The following is a 15,926-nucleotide window of genomic DNA, read 5'->3' as shown; positions in this document are numbered from 1 at the left end:
CAGGAATGCAGAGATGACTATGAACTTCAGTTTGCAGCTTATGGGCAGTGAAAATACATGTAAGCATCATAAATTTCTATCACTGAGGGGCCCTGAGAGTCTCAGGCAGTAAGTAGGTCTTTTAACTCCAAATATAAATTGTTTCAGAATTTGACCTAAATGCTACTATTTTATTCCAAGTGGAATTCACTTCCTTCTGTATTGTTGACTATTTTCAATTTTTAAACGTTACACTAGATATAAGGTATTGTATTACATTTGCATTTGTCCTTAATCTCTCATGAAAATACTTTACCTTAAATAAATAGAGAGATCTTCTTCTGAGAGGCCATCTGAGAGGTTGATTCCATACACCTCTTTCATGGGCTGGACCACATTCTGGGGTCAAAAGAAAAGGGAACCAAGAAGTTTTAGACATCTAGAACATTAGTAATTTCCAAAGATGACGAAAATGAACCTGTGAATTTTCCCACAAAGGCAATCACAATGTTTCTTCAACCTGGTTCATTAAATTTCTCAGTTAATGGTTTTTTAAAATCTGACTTCATTTTCACTAAAATAGTTTATTTTAGGGTAAAAAACTATTAGGTAATTACTAATTGCTTTTGTATAGTGCAGAAGTTGGCAAACATTTTCTGTAAAGGGCCAGACAGTAAATATTTTAGGTTCTTTGGGTCATACTGTCTCTGCCATAACTACTCAACTCTGTTGCTGTTATAGGGCAAGGGCAGCCATAGACAATATATAAACAAATAGGTATGGCTGTAAATAGGCATGGCTGGTTGTAAATAAAATTTTAGTTACTAAAACAGGCAGCAGGATGTTTTGGCCAATAGGTTGTAGTTTGCCAACCCCAACCCATGGCAACATGTCTAGCTTTAATGACTTTTGGCCATTTTTAGAAAGCAAATTTCCCAAAAGCTAAATTTGGTTCTTCTGTGGTTTACTTGCCTTTTGTTTCCCCTCAATATATTGGTAATGTCAAATTGAACAGGATGAACTTCCCACTGGGGTTATGCAAAGATTGTGAGGCCTAGATCCAAATCTTGCATTCCAACAATGTGCTGAGCGAGGGAATAAATGGATGGGCTACTGTACCAAAGTAATAAGTGGATGGGCTGCTCAAAGAGGGACAGGATTCTCTTAAGAATTCTGAAGTGACAAGAAATTTACTGTTACACATGGAAGCAAAAACACCAGTTTCAGAAACCATTTTCAGTAATGTCATTGTCAAATGTATTCATCTCTGCAGTGCCTGCAACACTGTGCACTAGAAAGGTATGAGTGAGGTAATGTGACTTTTTCTTGCTCTCAGCCTTTTAACTGAAAGTGGGATTTTGGAGATGAGCCTCATGCCGGACTGCACACTCTCCTCGGCCCCTGACCTCCGTCACTTTTGCACTGTCGCCCGTGTCAGTCATCTTCACTGGCGTGGAGCGCTGGGACACGGAGCCCTCCTCCTCCCGATCAGTCCCGGAGTCGTCCTCAGAGCTGCTGGACACGGCCTCCTCGCTGGGCGGTGGTGGGGCACTGGCGGCCGTTTTCCGCTGTAACACAGCTTCTTCTCTGTTGCTCTTGTTTCTTTAAAAAGATGAATACGGATGTGAACCATCTGTAAACGGAACCCTCAACGCTTACTGTGTATCGCTCTGTCCCAAAGCCTTAGTCCTGGTGAAGCATAAGAAAATGACCGTGAGGAGCCAGCTTCTGGATTCAAGTTGTTCTAAAGGGAAAAGTTTAATACTTTATCATGTACGTGCTGACCTTATATGAATTTAAGCTTTGTTATAAATTCAGAAAATAAACAAGTATGTGCTTGTAGTGTGCAGAAAAGTCTTTTCACCGCTTGGCTACTGTGTCTTCCTTTGCTAAGTGAAATCAGTATTTTCAAAATTTGTAATACCATAATAGAAGACTATTATGTCTGAGATATTAGTAAAATTACCTATAATTTGTAGAAGCTTCAAGAAAGGGTCGATAGCCAAATCCATGTATATTTCTGTCCCTCCTGTGAATTTTTAGCAATCACAGTGGCAGCTGATTACTTGTACCAAAGTAATGAGCAACTGATGAACATAAACTAACATTTTAAATTGTTTTATTACTAAATAACTATATTTTCTGAACATTCCTTCTAATAATAGGGAGTAGATGAGGGGGAAAAACATAGAAAAAGCCCACACTTATTTACTTCTATTTTAGTGCCAAATTTGAGAGTAGTAAGAATATTGTTTTAATTCAGAAAACATTTTATGGTAATATTTTTGGCGTTTATGAAAAATATTTAATATATTTAATATTTCACTCTTACTTTAAAAAATTTTCTGCGAGGGACTTAAAATACCATAATATTCTGCATTTTTAGGAAAGAAACATGCAGTACTATCTAACCACGTGTTAGATATTACAGAAAATAAATTCATTTCTGACTTTCTGCAACTAAAAATTAAAGTTGATACATTTCAGTACTATACACTAATAGAGCTGATCATTTACGTATTTGTCCCAGGAACTCCTTAAATTCTAAATGTCCTGAGGATGTTAACCTTCTTTTAAATTCCTCTTAGCATCTGGTCCAGGGCTTAACATGCAGCTATTTAAGGCCACATATTTAAGCCACATAAATGGTGTATCTGGAAAACAGTAATATATATCTCATTGTATAAATCACACATAGCTAGAATCCAATTAGGCCCCCGTACACACTCTCAAATACAATTAGGACTCAGAATCTACAGGCTGGCCAGGGTTTCTGGCCAGGGCCTAGGAGAAATCTTATCACTGGGATTATTCAGGTCAGTGGCAGTAACAGAGATTCTTACGCTAGAACACATTTCATTCCAGTCTCAAAGCATAAAGACTGTAAACATGGTTTGTTCTCTTCCTCATATTATTGCATATAATAACAGTCATCCCCACAACAATGTTACAGTAATACACAGAAAATCTATTAAGTTCTCTGAGCATTTGCTTTAATGTTGCCTCAGGATGCCAACGAAAATAAATACAACTACTATAAATTTTTACCTAAGTATTTTATGTTGTGGGAAACAGGATGCTGAGTTATTAAAGGACATACATAATATCTGCTACCTGCCTTTATGCCATCTGTGAAACTCCTGATTTAAAATAGTAAAATGCATCGTGTTGCTGGAATTCCCGTGAATTATACTTTCAGTGTCTGACACTTTTTAATGATCCCAGTGCTATAAAAAAGCTACCTGTATAGATGCAGTGAATGGACTGCTCCAAACTATGTGACTTGAAGTTATTAGTTTTTGGTGGAAATTATATTGTAAGCGCTATATTATTTTACATGAATCTTTAAAATTTCATTCTATATGCAAATCTTACCCCAACACTGATTTTCCGGTTTCATCTGGCTTACGCACTGTAAACGGACTTGGATCAATGCCAAAAGTCTTAGGCATGAAGTCACTGAAGAAGGGGGAAAAAATTCCATGTGAATCACTGTCCATCCAGAGGACTGTCCATTTCCATCTCAATTCACATTCTTACACGATTCCTTCTTAGCCCTAGGAGGTAATATATATTCTAAGCCGAATAATCAGGGGAGTTTAGGTAATCTGGGCCATAAAACCCCATGAACTAATGGTACTCAGTAACTTGAATGTTAGCAGTCCTCACTGTGAATTTTCTCTGATTAAGAGACCCAACAGTTTTGAATTTAAGATTCTGTTTACTGGAGGAGAGCTGGTATCTGAATTACTGCTAAGATGCATATACCCTCTGGTTGTATATCACGAATTCGTTTTCGGGTAAAATTAAACTCATAAAACCAATGGCAAGACACTTAGCTGCTCAGTTTTATGGACAATGTTTTTATTACACAATACCACCTAAGGAGGCGGACATAATGATCAAAAACGCAGTGGTATGAATTGAACTATCAACACCTACCTCATTAGGCTGGGGTTAATTCATTAAAACACTGTTGGAACACTTTAAATAGAAACTGTTAATTTACCACTTACTGAGATAAGCCGAAGCTACTTCCTCACGGTACGGGGCCTACTTTACTATCACCATTGAAGCCCTTTAACAGATGCCAAAAAGGCAACAGTTGCATGATTTATGCAGATAAGACTCATCGCTTCTGGCAAGGATACTTCTCCAAGTGTGTGATTCAATATTACATTTTTTGAAGGAAAAGAAAGTAATATTGAATCTGACTCAAAATGCCTACTTAACAGTTTGAAAATGTTGTTTTCAATGGGCCTCTCACTGTTGTGGCCTCTCCCGTTGCGGAGCACAGGCTCCGGACGCGCAGGCTCAGCGGCCATGGCTCAGGGGCCCAGCCGCTCCGCGGCATGTGGGATCTTCCCGGACCGGGGCACGAACCCACGTCCCCTGCATCGGCAGGCGGACTCTCAACCAGGGAAGCCCCTCTTTCTTTCTTTTTGAACTTACACAGTCCACCTTCATTATTTGTGGATGCCATATTTGAGAATCTGCTTACTCACTAAAATTTATTTGTAACCCCAAAGGCAACACTCAGAGCTTTTGTGATCACTCGCAGACAAGCGCATGTGCAGCGCAGTGAAAAATTAGAGTAACCCAACGCTCACATTCCCAACCGAGGGAGAACAACAAGGTGACACTCTGCCTTCTTGCTTTAGCTCTCATACTGAAAACAAGTGTCCTTTTCACAGTCCATTTAGTGCCATGTTTTTCACATTTTTGTGCTTTTTGGAGATTTCACTGTCTAAAATGGCCCCCACGCACAGTGCGGAAGTTGCCTGGTGTCTCTAAGCAGAAGAAAGTTGTATGTTATAGAGAAAATACATGAGTTAGGGAAGCTTCATTCAGGCATGAGTTATAGTGCTGATGGCTGTGAGATCAATGTTAATGAACTGACAATATCTATTATACAAGGTATCTTTAACAGAAGCATATACAAAATAAGACTACGTATTGATTGGTTGAGGAAAATGTTATGACCAGATGTGTTCAGGAAACTAACCCTGTATTTCTCCTAAGAGCAATGGTTCAGTGTTCTCTAACTCAGTATTTGTAGGAACTTTACAGAGCATTAACTGCTGCCAATAAATAAAATCGATTGTATATCTGTACATACACATATAAGTAATATCATTCACCTTTTGCTGAGTTGAAAAATTCTGGAAAATGACAATAACCTTACAGTTACAACTGCTAAACTTTAACAAGGTAACTGAAAAGGAAGCAAGTGAAAATTCCAAACTTTCTATCTGAAACTGAAGCAAAATGTAGAGTGATTTCTAGGAAACAAACCATGGAATATGTTTCTACATGTACCATGTTAAGTTTAGGCATACATATATCACATTTGAAGTAAATGAAAAAATACAAAATGTAAATACAAAAATGTAAACTTTAGTATAAAACATAATGATCAAAAACTGATTTTCTTTGCCTAATTTTCTTAATCTAGTACCATCACCTTCCTAAAAGGCTCCGCCAAACTCGAAAAGAGACAGAAAAATGAAGTATGTTCAAAGGTGGAGAGATGTCTACAAACAATGTCATATGAGTTATGAAAGAAAGAAAGATATTTACCCTAAAAAAATTAATATTGCTTTCTCAAATATGTAGAGGGCTATCACACAGAAGAGGAACTAGACTTGTCCTGTGCCTAATAAAAACAGTAATATAATAAGAGTCACCATTTATTAGTAACCCACCTGTGCCAGGTACTATGTTAGGCACTTGGTGCATGTGTGTCTGTGTGATACACACCCCTCTCTATATGAAATGAAGAAACAGACTCACATAAGTTGGATAATTTTCTCCAGGTCACACAGGTAGGCAATGGCTGGTCTAAGATTCAAATTCTGGCCTTTCTAATACCAAAGACTATGCTTTTTGTCCACTAATTTATGCTGGCTCTCAATTTCTAAGTTCAACTTAAGAAGCTGAGTTTATTCCAAATGAAAAATTAGGACCAAAGGGAGGCAGATTTCAACTTATCTAAGAGAAGAATTTAACTCCAGTTGTCTAACTGTAGGAGGACAGCCTCCTGAGTAGCGGGCTCCCAATCGCAGGAGGAATTCAGAGGCTGGACAACCACCTGCTAGCAGGCTTACAGAACAGATTCCGAGTAAAGTAAGATATAGCTGTACAAACTAGGAAAACTATAGCTCCCCAATTCTTCCAGTTTCAGAGAACTCACAACATACCGCGCTGAACTCGTCATAGCCAAGCAAAAGGTGTCATCAAAGCTACTCAGCTCGTATGGTCGAAAAAATTCGTTGTGGATGTCAATCTCCTCTTCGTATTTGTGAAATTTCCTCACTGTCAACTTCTTTAAGTTCGCAGCACAGATAACTAAGAGAGATACTGCCTGTTACTCTTAAAGCCTTTAGATTACATCTCTCAAATATTTCTGTAATATCAACTGTGTTCACAGAGAGCGCACTGAACAAGTTCAGCTCCTGCCTCTGGCACTTTCACGCTTGGAAGAGGAACAAGATATGTGCACAGAATATATACTGCAAAGCTGAGCGTGGCAAACTCTAAGGAGGTGGGGACCTCTGGAAGCTGGAGTAGGAGTGGGGAATTATTTTAGAAATCAAATTATTCAGTTCTTTAAATTCCTTTTTGCTCTTAAATAAATACCCTCTGCCTTCTAGATAAAAATTATGCAATTTCACTAAATTTTCCTTTATATTTCAAATCCTATTTACGGGCAATATTAGGCTGTTGAAGTCCTATCCTTTTTCCCAGAACAACCAAATCTTAGCAATATGAGTTATGATTTTTTCCCAGAATTTCAAGGTAACAAATACTTTTTAAAAGTTAATTAATAATTTATAAAGACCCATAAGTCATTTGCAACCTTTTTTACTTTATGGCCTTCGCCACCCAAAGTTGGGAGGGTCAACCATGACTAGATGGACTCCTCAACTGGAATGTTCCAGATTTGCAATAGATCTTAATATCCTTTCACAAATGGGAAAACTGGCTTGCCCGTGGTCAGGGGAATCAGTAACAGAATCAAGAATAAACTCTATTGCAAACTGGTCAATTATTTAATTTATTTGGAAACAAATTATATTCTTTTAATATAAAAATTTTCCTGCCTTTCTGACAAATCAATAGATAATTTAAACTTCAGTGACTAAAATGTACTTTTATACACACATCTGTACTTTTTTTCACTGCTTAGATATAGGAAAAGTTTTATTTCTCCTTGTGAATGGGTCTTCACTTCCTCCCCATTCCCCCCAAATATCTAGACATACATCAAGTACTAATTTTAAATGATGAACTAATATATTATATCCACTAAACATTTGAGGGACATACCTAATAACTGTAAGATACAATATAACGTATCAGGCTACTTAGATAAAAGTATAACACAATCTCTGCCCTTAAAAACTGATTCACTTTGTTATAAAGCAGAAACTAACACACCATTGTAAAGCAATTATACTCCAATAAAGATGTAAAAAAAAAAATTAGCACTAGAACTTCCCAACTATAAATGCTTGCAATTTGGGGAGGCAATTCAAAATTTTAATTAATTCATTAATTAATCCTATTTACTGTTTTCCTCCTGAAAGATCAGAGGAAATTCTGTGGCCCAGAGTTATAATCTTGAGTGCGTTCCCTCTGAGTAGTTCACTCCTCTCCTCTGTGAGGCTGGGGGAAGGTTTTAGGAGACAGGTTAGGAGCTCCTCAGAACGTGACAGTGATGAATGGTACACAGAGCGCGTGTAAGGAACTCCAAATGTAGTTGGTGGCTCCTCTGTCAAGTATACAACCTCCAAAATGATCTTTATATTAAATTTCTACCTTTTGAACAAATTTACCTTTTGGTATAAATGTTTCTGTACTAGCTTTGAATCCTGATTGAAAGTAAAATGCTATGCCTCTGATGAAAAAAAAAAAAAAAAAGCTAAGATGTTGTACCCCAATGTTCACTGCAGCACTATTTACAATAGCCAGGACATGGAAGCGACCTAAATGTCCATCAACAGAGGAATGGATAAAGAAGTTGGGGTACAAAGATACAATGGAATATTACTCAGCCGTAAAAAAGAACAAATGCCATTTGCAGCAACATGGATGGACCTAGAGACTGTCATACTGAATGAAATAAGTCAGACACAGAAAGACAAATATCATATGATATCACTTATATATGGAATTTAAAAAAAAGGTACACATGAACTTATTTACAAAACAGAAGTAGAGTCACAGATGTAGAAAACAAACTTATGGTTACCAGGGGAGTAGGGGGGAAGGATAAATTGGGAGATTAGGACTGACATATACACACTACTATATATAAAATAGATAACTACTGTATAGCACAAGGAACTCTACTCAATTCTCTTTAATGGACTACATGGGGAAAGCATCTTAAAAAAAAAAGAGCGGATGAATATTTAATTGATTCACTTGCTGTACACCTGAAACTAACACATTATAAATCAACTATACTCCAATAAAATTTTTTTTAAAAAGCTAAGATGTTACAATCTCCTATCTATTGTAATAGCAATGTAACAGTGAGTAGTCATTCATTACTTTCTAATAAATTATTATATGCAAAGAATTGAATGCATCAAACTCATTTAAGAATAATTCCAAAACATATTAGTATAAAAACTAAAAGAGAAACAGTATACCTACCTTCATCATAAGGCAGTGGTAAATGTTTTATTACCTCTGGTGTCCACCAGTAAGTATAACTATTAAAAAAAAAAAAAAAAAAGGGATAAGATGGCCCAAATGTAAATGTAGATTTTCTACAATTCACTGGGTAAAAGTGTGTATGGTCTAGAGTAAGACGCTTTTAAAAACATGGCTGTGAAGCTTTGGGCACAGTAGGTCTTCAACATGTTCATTCCTTTCCCAACCCCTTCTTGTTTCAACTACATCATAGGTCTACAAAAATGCCACGTACACATCTGAGAGTCAAGGTGCTGTGATGTTACCTACTTTTAGCTAAAAATGATTCGGGTATACTAAGCCAGACTCTATGAGCTGCTGTTTACTGTGCCTACTTTATTACCCTGCCTCCAGGTGAGTGGCAGGACTGTGACCCAAGTCCTACAAGTAGGATTCTCCTGCGCGTAGTTATCTCAGAGTTAGATTACTTTTTCTGCTCTGCTCTGTGTGTCTGGGTCTGTGTATATGGTTAAACAGTTCAGCAAAATCATTAAGTAAATGGATAAGCCTAAAGAACAAATTTGCTTAAAAAACAGTATAGCCCCTGTTAGTCTTTTTTTAATTTTTTTGTGGTACGCGGGCCTCTCACTATTGTGGCCTCTCCCATTGCAGAGCACAGGCTCCGGACGCGCAGGCTCAGCAGCCATGGCTCACGGGCCTAGCTGCTCCGCAGCATGTGGGATCTTCCCGGACCGGGGCACGAACCCGTGTCCCCTGCATCGACAGGCGGACTCTCAACCACTGCGCCACCAGGGAAGCCCGCCCCTATTAATCTTTAACAGTAAATATTCACTACTTGATTATAGAGGCCAGTCAGAGTAAGGCTGGGAATTTCAATCATCTGGATTTCTGCTAGAAAACTCAGAGAATCTGAAAGAATCCTGAATTGCCTTTTCTCTGAACACTGAATTTAATTCTAAATCAAATTCTGATGAAATGGATATTTACGAGGAAAATGCTATATCAAAGTTAATGAGAGCTAGGAAGGAGAATGATGTAAAATGGGATATCAAATTAAAAAAAAAACAGATTTTCAAAAGGTTCAGAAAATAGAGCCTACAGCCAAAAATGCTAAAAGATCATTTAAAATAAATGAAAGGCTTTCTAAAAATAAAATGTTGACATTACGACCTTGAATAACCCCAATTATGATGAATGGGGAGTATTTAAAGGAAACAGGCAACGTAGAGAACTCTCCTAGAGATGGCAAGTAGATACATGACCAAGGATGACCAACAAAAGAACCGGGGAGCCTAGTGAACTGTGGGGGTAGGGTGGGTAGTACTATGATAACAGGAAAGACTCCTAAAGTTTTGCTTGAGACTGAAGTTATGCTTTAGAGCAGTGCTTCTCAAAATCAGTGTACACACAAAAATCACTTGGATATCCTGTGAAAAGGCAGATTCTGATACAGTAGGTGGGGCCTGAGATTCTGCATTTATGACAAGCTCCCAGTGATGCCAAAGGGGCTGGTCCTTAGACTACTCTTTGAATAGCAAGGCTTTAAAAGCATGAAAAGAACAGAAAAGGGATAAGTCTGCTGCTTACAGAGAATTCATTCAGTCCTTCAACATTTATTAAGCACATACTGTGTATCAAGTACTGCTCTGTTAGAAATGCCATGTTGAAAATAATGACAGAGAGTATAGAGCTACTTAATTCCAGTATTGTTTCCATCTTCACCACGCATAGTAAGTTTCATGCTGGAAAGAGAAAACACAAGATAAGAGGGAACTGTGCACAGCCAAGAGGTGGAAGGAAGCAGTAGAACATCTCTAAGAGCACTCAAGTGTCCTGGTACAGGTGAGATCAATAATCTTTTAAGGAACAGTGAAGAATAGAACTGACAATGGGAATGGGCAAATGCAGTCTTGATGTTCAAAAGTGAGAGGGTGAAAGATTCCAAAAACTGTACAGCGATAAGTGTGATGCCAGTGAAGGGGAGATAACAAAACAAATATTTACTAGAGACATACCGTGAGTAACCTAAAAAGGTGACCAGTGGCTTCTATGAATCCACATATATTCACAAAAACAAGCCACACCAGGCTATTCAGACTATCAGATCAGGGGGAATGAAAAAGATGCGCACGCGCGCACGTGTGTGCGTGTGTGTGTGTGTGTGTGTGTGTGTCAGAGACAGAGAATTCGCACGTGAGCAAGAGAAGGTATCTGCTTGTGTTAAGTAATTTCCTAAAAAATGGTGCACACGATGAGCTTACTTAGGAAAAACGAAGTAAACATTATAAAGAACGTGTTTTAACTCAGAACGTACCATGTGGAGAAAAAGAATTAAGAGGATCATCTTAATTAGTGCTTTTTTTTAGTCTTAGTGATTTGAGACCAGGCCATAATTTTTTTTTAATATTACTAAACTGTATCTCCCTGAGCAAGATAAAGCAACTTAACAATACTTTTTTAAAAGTCCAACTCTGGGACTTCCCTGGCGGCCCAGTGGTTAAGACTCCACACTTCCAGTGCAGGGGGCACAGGTTCAATCCCTGGTCAGTGAACTAAGATCTTGCATACTGAGCGGTGAGGCATAAACAAACAAACAAATAAATAATAAAGGTCCAACTCTTCTGAGTGGGTCTCAAGCAAAGAAGCCCAAAGAAATACCTGCCCTGGGGAAGCTGGGCTGAGATGGATGGACGAGGAGGGCATCTAAGAGGACTGAGCCCAGGACTGGGGGACCTTCATCACCTGACCCACCAGGCACTTTCACTCAGAGGAAGAGCACCTGCACTGGGACAGAAATCTGCTTAGGGACCAGGTATCAGACGACAGGAGAGTGCAGGTTGGTGCCGCTTCCTTCTTTGCATAAATACCTAGTAAGTCAGCTTCTTTTCTCTTTTTCAGTCCCCAGTATTAAGAGTGTTCAATTCCACTGGCTCACATAGAAAGGTTAGGAAGATTTTAAAAGACTCTTTAATTCCCCTAGTAAACTTGGGAGCCCTCAGAAATAATATATATGGACTTGAGCAAAGCAATTGATACATGTGAACAGTACAGAGAAATGTGAGCAGGATGACAGGATAGTCAAGTGTTGACAGCATAGCAAGTTACAGCTGCCTAAATGATTCCAACCAAACATCACAAAACAATGTTAAGGTGGAAGGAGTTGTGGGATAGTATCCCACAGGGCTCTGCCATCTACCCTACTCTATTCAAGGACTTACCCTATGTCATCAAGGACTTGTAGGATTCAAGATGGCCAGCTGATTAATTCTGAAGAAGCTACAAAACTCGAGGAAAGAATAAAAAGGATATATATTTACATACTTTTTTTGGAAGCAGGCAAAGCATATACAAGCATGACAAGATGGCATAGATAAGGCGTGGCAGTAGGACACGGAGTCCCAATGGATAGGAAGCCCAAGGAATTAACATTACAATGGCATTACTGAAAATAGTTAATGTAATCTTACACTTAATGATTAAAAAATAGATTATCCAGGACAAGGGTAATAATGGTCCCAATGGTCCCATAACAGTTGGCACAAATCAGACCAAACTCTGACTACTATTGGACCCAGGTCTGGATACCAGAGTTTTAAAAGATCACTGACATAGGCTGGAATACAGAAGAGAGCCTTCCGAATGCTAAACAGACTTACAACTACAGTATAGGAGAAACAGCTAAGAAAGTGGAGCCATATTTAACCTGGAGAAGAAGAGGTTTTGAGAACGTGTGAACTTGTCTTCATCTATTTAAAAGACTATCAAATGGATGAGGAAATTGTGTTCTCAAGGTCTCAGGGGTTGAACTAAGATTACTAGGTAAAGTTATAGAGAAGCAGATATTGGCATGATATGAGGGAGAATCGTGTAAGTGAACTGTCCGAAAACAACTCTCTTTCAACCAGACATGCCTCTGTTGACAAACCAGGGCCAGACAAGCATAGTCTGGGAATACACAGAGGGAACTCACATATCAGACAGAGAATAGAGCCAGGAAATCTCCCAACTCTGAGTCAATGAGATAAATAATGCTTAAAGTCTAAAAATATCTTGGTGATATTATCAACACTCATTCAATAAATGGCATCTGAGATGATATATGACATATTAACCTATTTCAGAACAAAGCTTCAATCAGTGGTTTTGAACAGATCAATAAACATGGGGTTTTGAGTCACAAAAGTAGTTACCTCAAGGGGATTGGTTTGGACAAACTTCAGGCAGAGCTAGGTTTATTCCCCCTTTCCTTATCATTCAATAAAAATGTTATTTCAGAATAAATCATTGGTAAACACAGTATAAAATATATGATGGTCACCAAATTTGGAAACACAAGCAAATACATAATAAAGTGTTCATTGATATTATGTTATAATAAGTGATAAAATAATATTATCTAAGTTTCTAGATTTTATGGCCATCCTATATGATTTTTAATAAATGTTACAACTAGGGAATGTAATCCCTTTAAAAAATAATAACAATACAAACATCTGTTGGACTTACTATGGGCTAAGGATTTATATGATCTCATCTGATTCTCAGAAAAACCTACACATCAGACACTATCATTATCTCTATTTTCCTGATGTGGAAACTGAGAACTGGACCAGTTATGTGACTTGCCTCTGGTGACACAGGTATTAACTGCAGGCAGTCTCTCCAGAGCCTGGCTGCTTCAGGACTGTGTTGATTGTGTGTCAGACCCAGTACTAGGTACTTCCCACCCATTTTCTCATTTAATCCTCAAAATGACCTGTGAGGTGTGTATGGTCATCTCCATTTTACAGTTGGGAAAACAAGTTTTCCAGATGTTTTAGAAAACAAATTTTCCAGATGTAACACACTTGCAGAAATTCCAACTCAGCTCTACCCTGACGTCCATGCTCCTGTCTGGTTACTGCCTCTGGTTAAACTGTTCATTCCTTCTGAGAATTATAATACTGATTTAACTGTCATCAAAATAACTGGTATAGGTGGTGACACTAGAAAGTCCAAAATAAAGCAGTGAAATTTATCTGACAGTCTTTATAAGTACTGTGGATGAGGAGTATCAATTGTTGATGCCAAAAACCAATTTTTGGAATTTTGACATTCTAGAGAAAAAAACCCAAACAAACCAGGAGACCAAGTCAACTGTGAGAGACATAGTATCTACTTTGATAAAAGTTTATTTTCAGTGGGAGACTTCTAGCTGATTCTTGCTGTACCATCTAACCAGCTGAATAATCTCAGTCAAGACACATCCTCTCTGCACTTCAGTTTCCTTTTTTTTTTAAAATGGGAATGTAACATCAGCTTCCTTTTATTCCCACAAATAAGCGCCAACACTGCAAGTGGTTACTCAAGGTAAGCAAGTGGTTTTAACTTAGACGCTTGTAATTTACTAGCTAATTTCAGCAACAGAAAATCGAGTTTTGTTTGTTCCCAAGTTGTATCTTAATAGCTTCAATACTTTAAGTTAATATAAAGTTTTAGAAAGTCAGCCACATTTACCCATAGTCAGCTGCATCAACAAAGCTAAATATAGGTATTTACACTTATCTCTCATCAAATAAACGTAATTAGCTCCAGATTTTTTGTCAGCAAAAATTCACAGCAATCATTTATTAATCTTAAATGTAGTGGAAAAACCAGCACTGCTTCATGTATAGGGAAAGTAAGCTCAAGTATTAAGCTGGCTATTCCAATAATATATGTACTTAAAAGTACAAAGCTGAGAAACATATAAACTCTGACGTTTCTTTAATATTTTAAATATTCCTGAAGTATCACAGAATTTGGTAACAGCCATAACATCAGCACTTGCTAATGCACCAGTTGTTTGTGGTCTGTCCACACAATTAGCCCAGACTGGCAATGACCCCTGTAGTGCTTGAGAGGCATCGCTGCACAAAATAAGGACTACATCACACCGATCTTGTGAGAGGAAAGCGTTAGGAGCAAACCTGACATCACAGGCCTTTGAGCAGAAGGCACCAGGCTCCAACCTCGTATGTGAAAAATGCTGCCCATTATTAGTACATGACTCTTCAATTAAAAATGTTAGAGTCCTCTAATTAAATCCTCGCAATGACTTCGTGATGTGTGTCCTGTCATTTACTTTTTGTACACAAGGAAAATGAGGCTTAGAGAGATTAAATAACTAGTTCAAGGTCACACCATTGCAGAGACTCCAATTCTACCCGACCCTGAGGCCTGGGCTACAGGGCGTCCTGTCAAAACACCTCAGGGAAACAGTTCATTTCTTTGGGGACTATTACTACAAATTTAACTGTCATCAAAATAACCGATACTGCTGAATGACTCTAGAAAGCTCAGACTGAGCAGTAGGGGTGGTGGGAGTGGTATCTGCCACTAGCGCCACCACTCTAGTTTCCTGTCCTCCCTAGTGTCACCAAGAGTTCCTTGTGCTTCTTGGAGGAAAAAGCATTGGAATTCCAAAGTGAGGCTGCTTAGACACCACACTTAAAAACCAAAGACTGACTCCTGAAATGTTGAGTTCTTTATCATTCCACATTTGTGGGAAGCAGTCAAAAATGATGTTAATGGTTTGCTCGAGTGTGGCTTCAAATTACATTCAATGGTTAAGTTCTGAAACTTTATATCTTATGGAAAATGCCAAACAACTGCATTTGTTAATGATGATTTCCCAAACCTACTATCAGGACATCAACAACACTAAATTCCTCATGGCAAACATGTACCAAGACCGACTACTTTAGCCTATATGACCATTTCTCAAAAAGAAAACTATCTCACATTCATAATAACATCAAATCTGAGTTTACATAGTAGACTAGGAAAAAAAATACCTTCTTCTTGTTGGTAAAAGTCTCATGGTATTTTTATGATGCAAATAAAAATCTGTCGGGAGTTCCCAGAGATGAGGTTTCCCTTCAGTTGGATGGAAAACTCCCAGGAAGAGATTAATGGAATCTTGTCTATCAGCATCTAAAAAGCAAAAACATGTATTTCAGGAAATCCATTACTGACATAAACAACTCAGGGGAATGTTCTCTTAGGAGGATAATGGTACAATTGTGATTTCATAGAACATACCTCTAAAATAATAGCATTTATACTTCAAAAGTCACACACATACACAAAATCTAAAACAGCCAAGATTTTGAGAATTAAAACCTTGCTTCAAAATGTTTCCTTTTTACTCTGTACCTCTCATAACACAGAGGATAGTGAACATAAACTGCTTCTTGAATTTTGAGAGACTCTTAAAAATCCTTAAGAACTGCCATAGTACCTTAGTGATTGTATTTTTAGAA

At 38.0% G+C, this 15,926-nt stretch overlaps 1 protein-coding gene across 1 annotated transcript in view; it reads right to left on the bottom strand.

The window, feature by feature from the left end:
• FIG4 (FIG4 phosphoinositide 5-phosphatase) overlaps positions 1 to 15,926 on the bottom strand; it is a 132,158-nt gene that overhangs the window by 42,633 nt on the left and 73,599 nt on the right. The window contains exons 16-21 of the mRNA XM_007447274.1: positions 15,459 to 15,597; positions 8,644 to 8,702; positions 6,180 to 6,327; positions 3,355 to 3,438; positions 1,386 to 1,581; positions 296 to 378 (exon numbers count right to left, since the gene is read on the bottom strand). Coding sequence (XP_007447336.1) covers positions 296 to 378; positions 1,386 to 1,581; positions 3,355 to 3,438; positions 6,180 to 6,327; positions 8,644 to 8,702; positions 15,459 to 15,597 — 709 coding nt within the window. The remainder of the gene's footprint in view (positions 1 to 295; positions 379 to 1,385; positions 1,582 to 3,354; positions 3,439 to 6,179; positions 6,328 to 8,643; positions 8,703 to 15,458; positions 15,598 to 15,926) is intronic.

Source organism: Lipotes vexillifer, unplaced genomic scaffold (assembly GCF_000442215.2).
Source record: "Lipotes vexillifer unplaced genomic scaffold, Lipotes_vexillifer_v1.1 scaffold515, whole genome shotgun sequence".
Taxonomy (NCBI): Eukaryota; Metazoa; Chordata; class Mammalia; order Artiodactyla; family Lipotidae; genus Lipotes; species Lipotes vexillifer.
Note: the sequence above shows the minus strand (reverse complement) of the source record. Positions and strands in the feature narration are given on the sequence as shown.